Source organism: Pelobates fuscus, chromosome 3 (assembly GCF_036172605.1).
Source record: "Pelobates fuscus isolate aPelFus1 chromosome 3, aPelFus1.pri, whole genome shotgun sequence".
NCBI classification, from domain to species: domain Eukaryota; kingdom Metazoa; phylum Chordata; class Amphibia; order Anura; family Pelobatidae; genus Pelobates; species Pelobates fuscus.
Genome location: NC_086319.1, coordinates 370718888 through 370732067, shown reverse-complemented (window position 1 = coordinate 370732067; position 13180 = coordinate 370718888). Strand labels below are relative to the sequence as shown.

Genomic DNA, 13180 nt, shown 5'->3' with positions numbered 1-13180 from the left:
TTTCATTTGTCCGGTAGCTTTTGGTCCTGCGGGAATTTGGAGCAAATCCAGGCTCTTTCAGTTTACATGCTATGAACAATGTCAGGGGTTTGCAGTTCATGTGCCCTGGTATGGCAGCAAATGGTTTTGTCCCATTTGGTAACGGGCCATTCGGACTTTATCGAATAACCATGTATGTGTCACTTTTGTGATCTTCATGAAAATATCTTACTAAACTTGCAGCCACTGACTGACATTATACATTGTTGCTAAATCTACTGTCTGAAATTATTCCCCATCCACGCTCCTAACTTAAAGTCATGACTTGCCTAACTACGATATACAATATTGTAACCCTCTCCCTGTGCATCGTCACATATAGTTAAGTGAAGAAACATCTGGTTGAATTTTTCTGCATCTCCATTTGACCTCATACTATAACAATACAGTGCTTAATATATGCCTTTCTTCCTTTACATTTTTCATTTAATAATGACATTGACACATGCTTGTCCATCCCCTATCCTGCCTCCGCCTGCCCCATTTGCTGTGCTTTGCATTTTTGTAGATAGATATTGTCTGTGTTCATTAAATATTCTGCTCCATACAGGAAGCCAAATACAGACTGGAGGAATGTCATCACTGGCCATTCCAGGTCTAAATTTAGAGAGTGTCCTTCCAAGTCTTCTGATATGAGGAAGGTTAAAACACTACATTTAAAGGGAAGCCGTATCAAATATATATATACCGGTATATCTTTTCTAAATGAAAGAGCTGAATTGGAAACATGAAAACATGGTCTTTTTAACCTTGTTTTGATTTTCGTCACTCTGTAGAAAATATGTTTGCACTACGGCAATACTGTATTACTCTCTCTTTCTTTCTGTATGTGTATGTATATGGTTATATATATATATATATACAATTCAAAATTGGTTTGGCACACTACCCATACAAAGTATAAAAATAGAAAAAGTACCAGGGTGCCAACCAGCGATATAAATATAGAGTAATGATAAGGTGCACTCCTGGATTTGAAAAATATTAGATTTATTTTGCCAAAAAAAAATAGAGGTTCAGTGGATCGACGTTTCAATACACGGTCTTTTTCAAGATCAGAGACGTCGAAAAGTCGATCCACTGAACCTCTATTTTATTTTTGCACAATAAATCTAATATTTTTCAAATCCAGGAGTGCACCTTATCATATTATATATGTAACGGACCGTTTCGCTCAAAAGGGGATAAAACCCAGTTTAGGCGATAATCCCCTTTTCTCAGAAAGGCACAGCTACTGCAGAACATCAGAACTCCCGAACTGGATATAGGTGAATAAGGTAACACTCCAGCTGGAACCTCACGAATAGCTGCTAGCAGATGAATAGGAAAAGCAGACATCAGCTTACACTCCTAGCAGTCAAATCTCCAACAGCATACAGTGAATCCCCCCAAGAACGAGACAAGGCTCCGTGTTGAGGGTCAAGCAGTGGTCTGAGGTGCTGGGCACCCAGCCTGGTTTTTATTACATGAGTACACATACAGGCCACACCCAGGGGGAGGCATAAAATAACCAATAACATAGATGTTACCTCCCACACATCCCCTCCCCTTAGTGTGACACTTAATCCCATTATGTGTACAGTTCAAAATATACTTTTACACAACTTTCATAACTTTAAAACCATACATCACATTCACATAAAAATACATATCCACAATCAATCCATTCAGGGGAACAACATATTAAAAAATGGCATGAATCAGACCAGGGGTTCAAAAGTTAGTAAAAGTATCTTTTATTCCCCCTGGCTCAAACAGTAAAAGTAAAACATCCCCACAATGCATCCTGGCTTCCTCCCTTCTGCCCTGGAGATAATTGGAGAAGAAATCTAATTATCCAGGACTAGAGGCAGACTCCATTAACCACATGGTTGCAAAACAACATAAAACTCTTTAAAATACATAAAGTCATATTTTATACATTAAACACAGACATTTAACATATCCCCAGATAGCTCAGGTCTGCGTGCACATTATTAGGTGAATGGCACGCAGACCACACAAATACAGTTTAATTGCCATGGAGCCAAAGTCTTTCCCATAGTCTTTCATTATATGAATAGGCTCCATGGCATAGCTATCTGGGGGGTATCACTGCTCACACAGGGCAAGTACCGAATGGCCCCACTGTATTTAAAGGGCCAGAATGAGTGACATGCACTCTGTTAGGGCCGAATACTGTTTGTAAAGGGCCCAATCTCCCAGGGCCATAGTCCAAAGGCAGCAGGCGGGCAACCAGGCTCCTCCAATACAATGTGGCGAGATTGGTTTCGTCACAATATATATATATATATATATATATATATATATATATATATATATATATACACACATAAACACACACTTGATTTGTACAGTTAGCCATGGCCATAAATGAAGCATCTGGAAACAATTGGGATCCTCTTGTCCGACTATCTTGGAGAAGAGAACATAATGTGCACGTCAGGAGACTTGCAGAGAACCTTCGCCTTGACATGTGTATATGGCAAGGAACATGTGCACATCCTCTGGACCTTTAACATGTGAACTCAACGCTTAATACCATTTGGCCTATTGTACATTATGCATCCAACAATGGCACCAGGGAATGGATTAAAGATGAAAGAGCTCTAGGCAGCTCCCACCAAATTATTGACCCCCTTAACCCACTATACTGATTATTAGTTGGCCCATGGGATCCCATCACTTTCGTAAAGGGAAGGACTACTTTTTCTGATGTTCTCTTGTTAACACCCACTGGCTTATAGGTTTTTTTTCAGAAGTCTTGTAATACAGGTAAATTGGTTAGGTAATTTGAAACCAAAAAGTCAGTAACTTTGGGAAGTAAAATGGTTGCAGAGGGGTCCAAGGCAAGCAAATTCCACATGGCAAGATAAATAGCAAGGTCAGACAGTCCAAAGGTTCAAATATCTAGGCAGAAGAGGTTCAAAAGCGAGGTGGCAAGCCAAAGGTCATATAACAGGAAACCAGGAATTGATAGACAGCCAAGTGTCCACAGCAATAGTACAGAACTGAGTAATGAAGGCTCAGCTGTCCCGGGTTTATATAAGGGCCTTAATGTAGCCAAGCCCTCTCTGTCAAGCTGCCGTGCCACTCTCTGTCTGTTTAAAATAGCATGAGAACTTGTGTATTGCATTGTGGAAATAGTCAGGGCAGTCCTGCCGATGGTTCCAAGTGTGCACCTCTCCTTGGTGCCTTTCGTTGGATAATGAAGCAGATATTGAGATGTCATTCTCTCTTGCATTTAGTTGTACAATATGAAGGAAAATCCCTTTCCTATTCTTAATACGTACCTTGCCCCATTACTAATCGGTGGTAGCTATTAATATAAGAACCGGGAGGGGACATCTCACTGTGTCACCCTCTATTCAAACATGAGCAGAGTATTAAAAGAGTTGAACACTAAACTGTACCCACCAGCCCCCACCCAAAAGCAGTGGGTAGGGTCTATTTAATAAACAAGAAGAGGGTAAACATGCCATTGTCCACCCACTACCATCCCCACCAATAGGCTTTGGGTGGGGGTTAATAATGACATAAGGGGGTGGACATGCCCACCGGGATACTGGGAAATTTCCTGGTGGGTCGCTGCACCTGGGGGCTGCACAACTCTAATTCCCTATAGAGAGGGAGCCCTGCGCCCGTTTTCAATAATATCCCGGCCGCTGACCGCATGTAGGTCCTGCTGGGTGGCCGGTCCAGTGGAACACTCTGAGGGGGCCGGCCGCGTCTGTTAGTTACCTTGCGGCCAGCGGCCGCATCTCATATAGTGTATGGTGGTGCCGCCGGGCTGGGTGGCCAAATAGCCGGTCCGGTGACACACTCACTGATACTGACAGCAGTACAGCTGTCAGCACAGGAGGACTGAGGGAGAGGGCAGAGCAGACTATCATGCTCCCTTGCAGTTCCCAAAAACTCTATGATGTGTCAATACTGGGAATTATGGGAACCGCGAGGGAGCATGATATTCCGCTCTGCCCTCTCCCTCAGTCCTCCTGTGCTGTCAGACAGACTGTCAAGCAAGGTCAGCATTAGGGGTTGGTGAAGGGTAGACATTGACACAGGGGTAGGGGGAGAAAGAGACACAGGGGGAGGGGGGACAAAGAGACAAAGGTGTAATAGAGAGACACGGGGGGGCAAAGAGACAGAGGGGTAGAGAGACACACAGGGGGTGGGGGCAGAAAGAGACAGAGAGGGGAAGAGAGAGACACAGGGGAGGGGGATAAAGAGACGCAGGGGGAGAGAGAGACACAGGGAAGAGAGAGTGACAGGGAAAGGGGAGAGAAAGAGACAGAGGGGGGAGAGAGAGACACAGGGAAAAGAGGGGGAGAAAGAGATAGAGGGGGAGAGAGACACAGGGAAGAGGGGAGAAAGAGACACAGAGGAGCAGTGAGAGGGGAAAAGAGACACACATAGGGACTGGGGGAGACAAAGAGACATACAGAATGTTTGTTGGGGGGACAAAGAGACATACAGAAGGGAAGGGGAACAAAGAGACACAGAGTGGCTGGGAGAAGAGAAAGAGGCACACAGAGAGTCTGGAATTAGAAAGAGACACACAGAGGGAATTTGAAGGGGAGAAATAGGCAAAGGGGTTGGGGCTAAGACATACACAAAAGGGGCTGGGGGGAAAAAGACATACAGAGGCTGGAAAAGGGTAAAAAGAGACACACACTTGTGATCAAGCACCCCCCCCCCCCCCCCCAATGGTCCTTGTTGCCCCAAGTAAACTAATCTGTGACCCACCCCCTTTAATTAAAAACCACTGTACTCAATCCAACTTCTCTGTAAGTTTCACCCCATGAGTTTCTTTCCCTTTACAGTATAGTTACATCTGTTTTAATTTGTGTTTTTTTTTGGATGATCCTCCCGGCTTAGGGATATATCCTATGGGCATGCAATAGGCTGTTATTTTGATATTTTTATTCACTGATCACTGTACGCCTATTAAAAACAAAACAAAAACAAACATATACATGATATTTCATTATAGTAAGAAATCCACACAAACAAAATACAGCTCTTGGGAGCAGTTTTTTTTTTTTTTTTTAAGAGGAAGAAATCAGCAATAAATGAATGCCATGGAAAGGGTCAGTACCGGCAAAACACACCATACGACATAGACTAACAAGGTCAAGGTACTAGACGTCAAGGTCAAAAGACAACAAGCCATTAAAAAGACTCTCCAGCATTTTATGGACAGAATGACACTGGCTTATATAAGGCTCTTTTAGGTACGCCAGGTTTTTGCGCTAGCCCTGTTATGCAGATTGAGTACCTCCACCAAGTCAGCTTCTTCTAAGATGTGACGTTGCTCAGCTCTCAGCTTGAGTGTCTCCATCAAGGGTCCCTCTCTTTGAGTGCTGGATACATGGAGTAATTGTAGCTGTCTCACCCAAACACGAGAAAAGACTTAATGTAGGGTGAACAAAAACTGACTTATTGATAACAAGTCACACTTTTAAACACACAACCCAACTGGAGGTCCATAACGTGAACAATGTAAATCCCATCCTGGCGTCTCTCAGAATTAAGTGAGAAATTGGGCTCCTGTCTCTGCATAGCGGCAGAACTGCAGATTTGTCACGTGCATCTGAGAAGTGTATAAATCCCGAAAAGAAACCCTTCATGTTTCCAGAACTGCGATATAAATTGACAAACCCTCACCAGTATACCCTTTCAGTGTAATGACTTAGACGGCAAATCTTCCTTCAAGTCTGCAAAACTTGCTGTCAAAAATAAACAAACTATAGTGATGCGTTTGCAAAGAGGATCTCATCCTACAACCTATGCATCTGGTACAGAGCTAATTAAAGCAAGCCGGGGCCCCCAGGAGCCACTGTGAGCCAGGCAGGAACAAAATGGCTTCCAAAACTTGCACCAACTTAAGATGGGCTGCATACGTTTTAATGTGTGTTCATAATGTATGATCATGAATGTACGAATATACTTTATAGAAATACAGACCCCAAATAATTTTTATATTTGTGAACTGCAATTTATTTATTAATTATTTGCTATGTTTAATTGTATTTTAAGAGGTAGATAAACAGAACAATTCCCACTTGAATTTATAATGCGTGTTTGTCTGTGTCTCACAGCCAAAAGATAAGAGCCAAGTCCTGGTGAGGAAAAAATCTGTAATAAATTTGGAGAACTTCAGGAAACAGTATGTTCGAAGGCGCTGGAAGGTAAGAATTATGTTAAGTTTATTGTTTTTCACCATTAAATTCCCACTATTTCAGATCTTATCCCGTAACTTGGAAATGATGGAGTGTATACTTTAAGGCTCACTTTGAGATTTATTTCAAAGAACTACAAACCTTCCAGGGAAAAAGTGTCAGGTTACTCTTTTGAAAGATGTGGGGGTGGGGGTAACCCTCAGCATATATTATATGACAAAGCAAAGAACACCTGGGTAAACCATTTAGGAGGTAAACCCTTTTGTAGCAATGAGTAACCCAAGTAGTAAATAAATCAAAACCTTTAATATTTATTTCAAAGAATACACAGAGTAAATACATTTATAAGTATCCCATTAGTTGGAGAATGTACAAAATCAGCTGTTTTGGCACAATTTTTTAAATTTGATTTTAATTCACTACAATCCACTGTTTATTTAATTAAAATCCTGTATACATGTACACATTATACAAGATAATGTCAGATCAAGAGTTAGCTTACTTACCTTTGTGACACTGTGGCGAAAACATGAGGATATCATGCAGGTGATTTTAGTAAAGTGCTGCTGAATTGTACAACAGAATGAAGAATCAGGGATCTCCTTGTGCTAAAAGATAAAATTAATATATATTAAAATATTCTATATATGGAGCATAAAAACATAAAATGTGATGGCAGATAAAAAAACATTTGGCCTGTCTAGTCTGCCCAATTTTCGAAATAATTTCATTAGACCCTGGTCTTATCTGATATCTAGGATAGCCTTATGCCTATCCCTCACTGTGTTAACCTCTACTTCAGCTGGAAGGCTATTCCATGCATCCACCACTCTTGGTAAAGTAATCCTTCCTGATGTTATTTTGAAACCTTTGTCCCTCTAATTTAAGACTATGTCCTCTTGTTGTGGTAGTTTTTCTTCTTTTAAATATAGTCTCCTACTTTACTGTGTTGATTCCCTTTATGTATTTAAATGTTTCTATCATATCCCCCCTGTCTCGTCTTTCCTCCAAGCTATACATGTTAAGACCCTTTAACCTTTCCTGGTAAGTTTTATCCTGCAATCCATGAACCAGTTTAGTAGCCCTTCTCTGAACTCTCTCTAAGGTATCAATATCCATCTGGAGATATGGTCTCCAGTACTGCGTACAATACTCCAAGTGAGGTGTCACCAGTGTTCTGTACAATGGCATGAGCACTTCCCTCTTTCTACTGCTAATACATCTCCCTATACAACCAAGCATTCTGCTAGCATTTCCTGCTGCTCAATTACATTGTCCGCCTACCTTTAAGTCACCTGAAATAATTACCCCTAAATCCATTTCCTGTTGAGGCTAGGACTCTATCAAATATTTTATACTCAGACCTTGAGCATACGCAGTTATGGTTCTTGGAGTTTCCCTTTAAGAGTCGGAACACTGTGTCTCTCAGTCAGTCTACAAAAAGAATGAGCAAGATAAAATTAATGAGAATCTTTCCCTGTAAAAGGTTATAGATAAAAAATGTCCAACAATTTAAAAGGAGGATAAAGCGCTAGATACGAATAAGGTGAAAGATAACAGGCAACCAGTTTTCCTCTCCTGAAAGTATACAAGAGGTTTGTTGGTGATAGTGGGGAAAACCTAGAGTCACAAAGGTCACAAGTGCAACTGGGCTGCTTGTCACCAGGGGCCCATGCAGAGCTAGAATGGTCCACCGGAATCCGGGAGATTTTCTGGTGTCCCGTTCTTGCCTTGGGTCGGTCAATGCGTGGCACAAAAAGTGTGCCCTTTGCTCCCTCGCAATGTGCGCAGAGTGTGAAAGGCTGCTGGGATTTCTGACATCATATACCATTGCCCAGATGTCGGGCAAGGAGAAGGTGAGCACCGGAAAAAGAGCCCAACTGTATTTAATGTGAGTTGTGTGTGTATGTCTCACTGTGTACGTGTGGGTGTGTATGTCAGTGAGTGTGGCTGTCTACAGTTGCATTTAATTCAATGCATTAAAGGAACACTATAGGGCTAATAATTATGTGTTATTCTGACTCTATAGTTTTAAAAGCACTATTTAGGTGACTGCCCCCACTTTAAAACTGGTGTAAAACTTACCTTTATTCCAGCGTCACAAGTGTCCACTGGAGCTTGCTCCGCCCCTGCCCCGCCTCCTTGACTGAGATCATCAGAATTGGCGATCTCAGACAATCCAATGCTTTCCAAAGAAAAGGATTGGATTGGCTGAGATCATCAATTGTGATTATCTCAACAAAGGAGGCTGGGTAGTGGGTGGAGCCAAATACCGTGCTGGCCAATCAGCATCTCCTCATAGAGATGCATTGAATCAATTCTCTGAAGAGTTAGTGTTTACATAAAAATGCTTGCAGGGACATACTATACACACCAGAACAACTACATTAAACTGTAGTTGTTCTGGTGACTATAGTGTCTCTTTAAAGGGACACTCCAGGCACCCAGACCACTTCTGCTCATTGGAGTGGTCTGGGTGCCAACTCCCACTACCCTTAACCCTGCAAGTGTAATTATTGCAGTTTTTCATAAACTGCAATAATTACATTGCAGGGTTAACTCCACCTCTAGTGGCTGTCTACTAGACAGCCACTAGAGGTCACTTCCTAGTTTGTAGCACAGGTTTCCTGTGCTAGAGCGTCGCTGGACGTCCTCACGCTGTGTGAGGACCTCCAGCGTCGCTCAAAACCCCATAGGAAAGCATTGAAATGATTTTTCAATGCTTTCCTATGGGGAGACGTAATGCGCATGCGCGGCATTTCCGCGCATGCGCATTAGGTCTCCTCGGCCGGTGAGCGAGATTAGTCTCGCCCACCGGCCGACGTAATCACTAGGAGGAGCGTCGCGGAGGCGGAGACAGCGGCGAGGGACATCGCCGCTGTCCCAGGTAAGTCACTGAAGGGGTTTTCACCCCTTCAGTAACCGGGGATTGGGGGGTGGGAGGGAGAGGGACCCTCCAGTGCCAGAAAAACAGATCGTTTTTCTGGCACTGGAGTTTCCCTTTAACTATATATACACACAAGATTGGTCATGTTTAGCCTTGTGTGTTAGCATAAGTGTTTTGCCCATAGTGCAGTAACGTGATTAAAGGGACACTACAGACACTATTTTCCTTCACCTCTCTACCAGGAATGAAAAAGACAGCTCTTCCAATGTTCCGAGCCAGTATTTTAGAAAAGTATTTTAGGTCTGCAGTTAGGAGTGATATAAATCTGTAACTGGAGCAAACCAAAACTAATAAAGAAATACATATGGCTCTAAAAATAATGTATTTGTTTTAAAAGTTATAGCATTCCTATATTTGAGCCAAACATCTCGAACATCTTGGCATATCAACTGCAAGCCACTTCCTTGTCAGTTGTGTGCTCTGGGAAGCCGCCAGAATTTGCTGATTGTGGCTTCTGGCAAAGACTTCCCAGCATTCCATCTCCCTGATCCAGTTTCAGAGCAATATGTGAAGCAAACCATACCAGACATGGTCTATCTGATTGCACAACCGTAAGTGCAATTTAAATGATAAGGACAATAGTAAAATTCAAGTATAAAGTTCACCTGTCATATGATACCAATTTTGCAATATGAATTGCTGGCAAGATATTTATTATTTTAAGTAATTTATTTTCATTAAATGAACGTGCATCTGTTAATTCCCAGCACGCCCCTGACTAGTTGTTGATTGACAGCTTTTATTCAATAATATTACACCCTTGTAACAAGTTCCATAATTGTAGCAGAAAATATTAAGTGATATCTCTTTAAAAATATACTATTGTGGCATGTTAAAGGGACTATCCAGACCCATGCTATGTATGAAGTGTGTGTGCTCTTTTATTTAATTTTTTTTACAAAAAGTGAAGATTAAAAAATGCTAATACCTTATAGAGAAAATAAGTAGAAAGAAAACACCTAAGTGAACCTAGAGACTGATACAGATAATTACAAATGAATTCAATGTACACGTCATTATATGATGAGAGCCTTTACACGAGTGAGCACTGGGATAATCCTTTATTAACACATGTGTGAGGGGCAACTCAACTAAACTGTGAATTATACCGGGGATACATTTGGCTTAATAACCAAAAGAAAACCCATATACAAAAAATCTCTCTTCAGATGCATTACAGAGACAAAAACTCTTATTTATCAGAGATGTTATTAAACTAGTCATGACAAAGAAGAAACACTGTCCATTTAAACTAATGTAATAGATACAAAATATCTATAATTGGAGAATACATCAGCTTGGGTTATTAAATTAGGATTTGAGGTATAAAACACCCTAGACCAGTGATGGCGAACCTTTTTGAGCCCGAGTGCCCAAACCGCAATACATGCCAACTTTTTTTTCCTTAAAGTGCCAACATGGCAATTAAACCTCAATACTGAGGTTTTAGTTTAGAAAAAACAACTCGTACTGTTGTCCGAACTAATTAACAACTTTTGTTTTAAAAGAACACAACAGCAGAGAGTTCAATAATACAAATTTTAAATAATGATACTAATAAATATAAGCTTAATTTGATCTATTTATCTATTTATATCTCCAACAAATGCAATACATACACACAGAGACTGCTGAATACATACACACAGTCTGCTGAATATACACACACAAGACTGCTGAATACAGAGACTGCTGAATACACACACACACAGTCTGCTGAATATACATACAGACAGACTGCTGAGTACACACACAGACTGCTGAGTACACACACACACACACAGACTGCTGAATACATACACACAGACTGCTGAATACATACACACAGTCTGCTGTGGGTGGTTAGGGGTGCTGTGGGGGGTAGGGGTGCTGTGGGGGGTAGGGGTGCTGTGTGTGGGTAGGGGTGCTGTGTGTGGGGGGTAGGGGTGCTGTGTGTGGGGGGTAGGGGTGCTGTGTGTGGGGGTAGGGTTGCTGTGTGTGGGGGGTAGGGGGGCTGCTGTGGGGGGGTAGGGGTACTGTGTGGGGGGTAGGGGTACTGTGTGTGTGGGGGTAGGGGTAATGTGTGTGTGGGGGTAGGGGTACTGCTGGGGGGTAGGGGTACTGTGTTGGGGGTAGGGGTACTGCTGGGGGGTAGGGGTACTGTGTGGGGGATAGGGGTACTGCTGGGGGTAGGGGTACTGTGTGGGGGGTAGGGGTGCTGTGTGGGGGGGGTAGGGGTATTGTGTGTGGGGGGGTAGGGGTACTCTGTGGGGGGGTAGGGGTGCTGTGTGGGGGGGGGGGGGTAGGGCTAAAGGTGTTTTAATATACTTTTTATTAAATCAGTCCCCCCTTCCTCCTTCTTACCTCTAATGAAGGAAGGGGGGGACACAGCCATCCCTGGTGGTCCGGTGGTGGCAAGCAGTCTTCTGGGTCGGGAGGCAGGGAGAGGGATCTTTGCAGCAGCTCCCCTGTCCTCCCGCGCGATGCTGTGTGGAGCATTGCCATGGTAACGCGCGGCAACGCTCCACACAGCTTGCTCGTGGGAGGACAGGGGAGCTGCATCACAGATCCCTCCCCTGCCTCCCGACCCGGAAGCAGAGTAGGCGCCTGCCGTTTCGGGCAGGCAGGTGCCTACTCTGCATTATTAGCGAACCTATGGCCGCGTGCCCACAGAAAGGGCCCGGCGTGCCACCTGTGGCACGCGTGCCATAGGTTCACCATCACTGCCCTAGACAGAGGGGCACTGCAAACCACTTACTGGGTCTACCCCTAATAACAGAAAACGTAATACCTCGGAGCACTAAGGCTCCTACAAACCAAATTAATAGAATTAACACCTAGATAGGAGCTTCTCAAAAGCTCAGCTGCAGTAATTGTATAATTGGTCAAATAGATTACTTGACCATACAATAGAGGGAACTAATGCCTAGTATCCTAGTATCCGGGAGCTAAAAGAACCTTAAATAGGTTTATCTGTGTCTCGAATATGTATATCAAAGTGATAGTGCATATACTAGAGCAGGTCCATGCAGTGGTGTATCCTGGTTTTGTGCTGCCCTAGGCAGGACAAAACTCAGGCGCCCCCCTCCCACCCACGCCACCCTCACCCAACCCTCCCCCCCCCACCCGCGCCACCCCCACCGAACCCTTCCCCCGTCCCGCCTTCTAAATACACACACACACACATTCACTGACAAATACGCATACACTAGGTAACAGAAACACACTCACTAGCAGACACACACACAGTCTAACAGACACACACACAGTCTAACAGACACACACACAGTCTAACAGACACACACTTACAGACACACACACTGACATACACACACACTAACACACACACACACAGACCCACACACATACAGACATACACACACACACATACAGACATACACACACACACATACAGACATACACACACACACTAACAGACACACACACAGACACACTAACAGACATACACACACTAACAGACATACACACACACAAACTAACAGACACACACACAGACCCACTAACAGACATACACACACTTACAGACATACACTTACAGACATACACTTACAGACATACACACACACACACTAACAGACATACACACACACACTAACAGACATACACAGACATACAAACACACTCAATCACTCACATATTTAATACATTTTTTTTTTTTTAATTTAACCCCCCCAGCCTCCTTACCTTTGGGAAAGCTGGGGGGGGGGATATCTGTCTCCCTGGTGGTCCAGTGGCTGCTGGGAAGTGCGGGTAGGTGGGCGACCGGCGAGGGAGCACTTCCTCTGAGCGGTCTGCTCAGCTCCCTCGCGCGCCGCAGAGTGATGCTGGGAGGCGGAGCCGGAATATGACGTCATATTCCGGCTCCCAGCCTCACTCTGCGGCGCGCGAGGGAGCTGAGCAGACCGCTCAGAGGAAGTGCTCCCTCGCCGGCCGCCCACCTACCCGCACTTCCCACCAGCCCGCCGGCCGCCCAGCATGCCTTGTTAGCCGCAAGGCTAACAAGGCATTTGCC

General features: G+C 43.7%; 1 protein-coding gene across 1 annotated transcript in view; it reads left to right on the top strand.

Moving 5' to 3' along the window:
- Positions 1-13180, top strand: part of DAPK2 (death associated protein kinase 2) — a 120380-nt gene that overhangs the window by 90743 nt on the left and 16457 nt on the right. The window contains exon 10 of the mRNA XM_063449418.1: positions 6141-6230. Coding sequence (XP_063305488.1) covers positions 6141-6230 — 90 coding nt within the window. The remainder of the gene's footprint in view (positions 1-6140; positions 6231-13180) is intronic.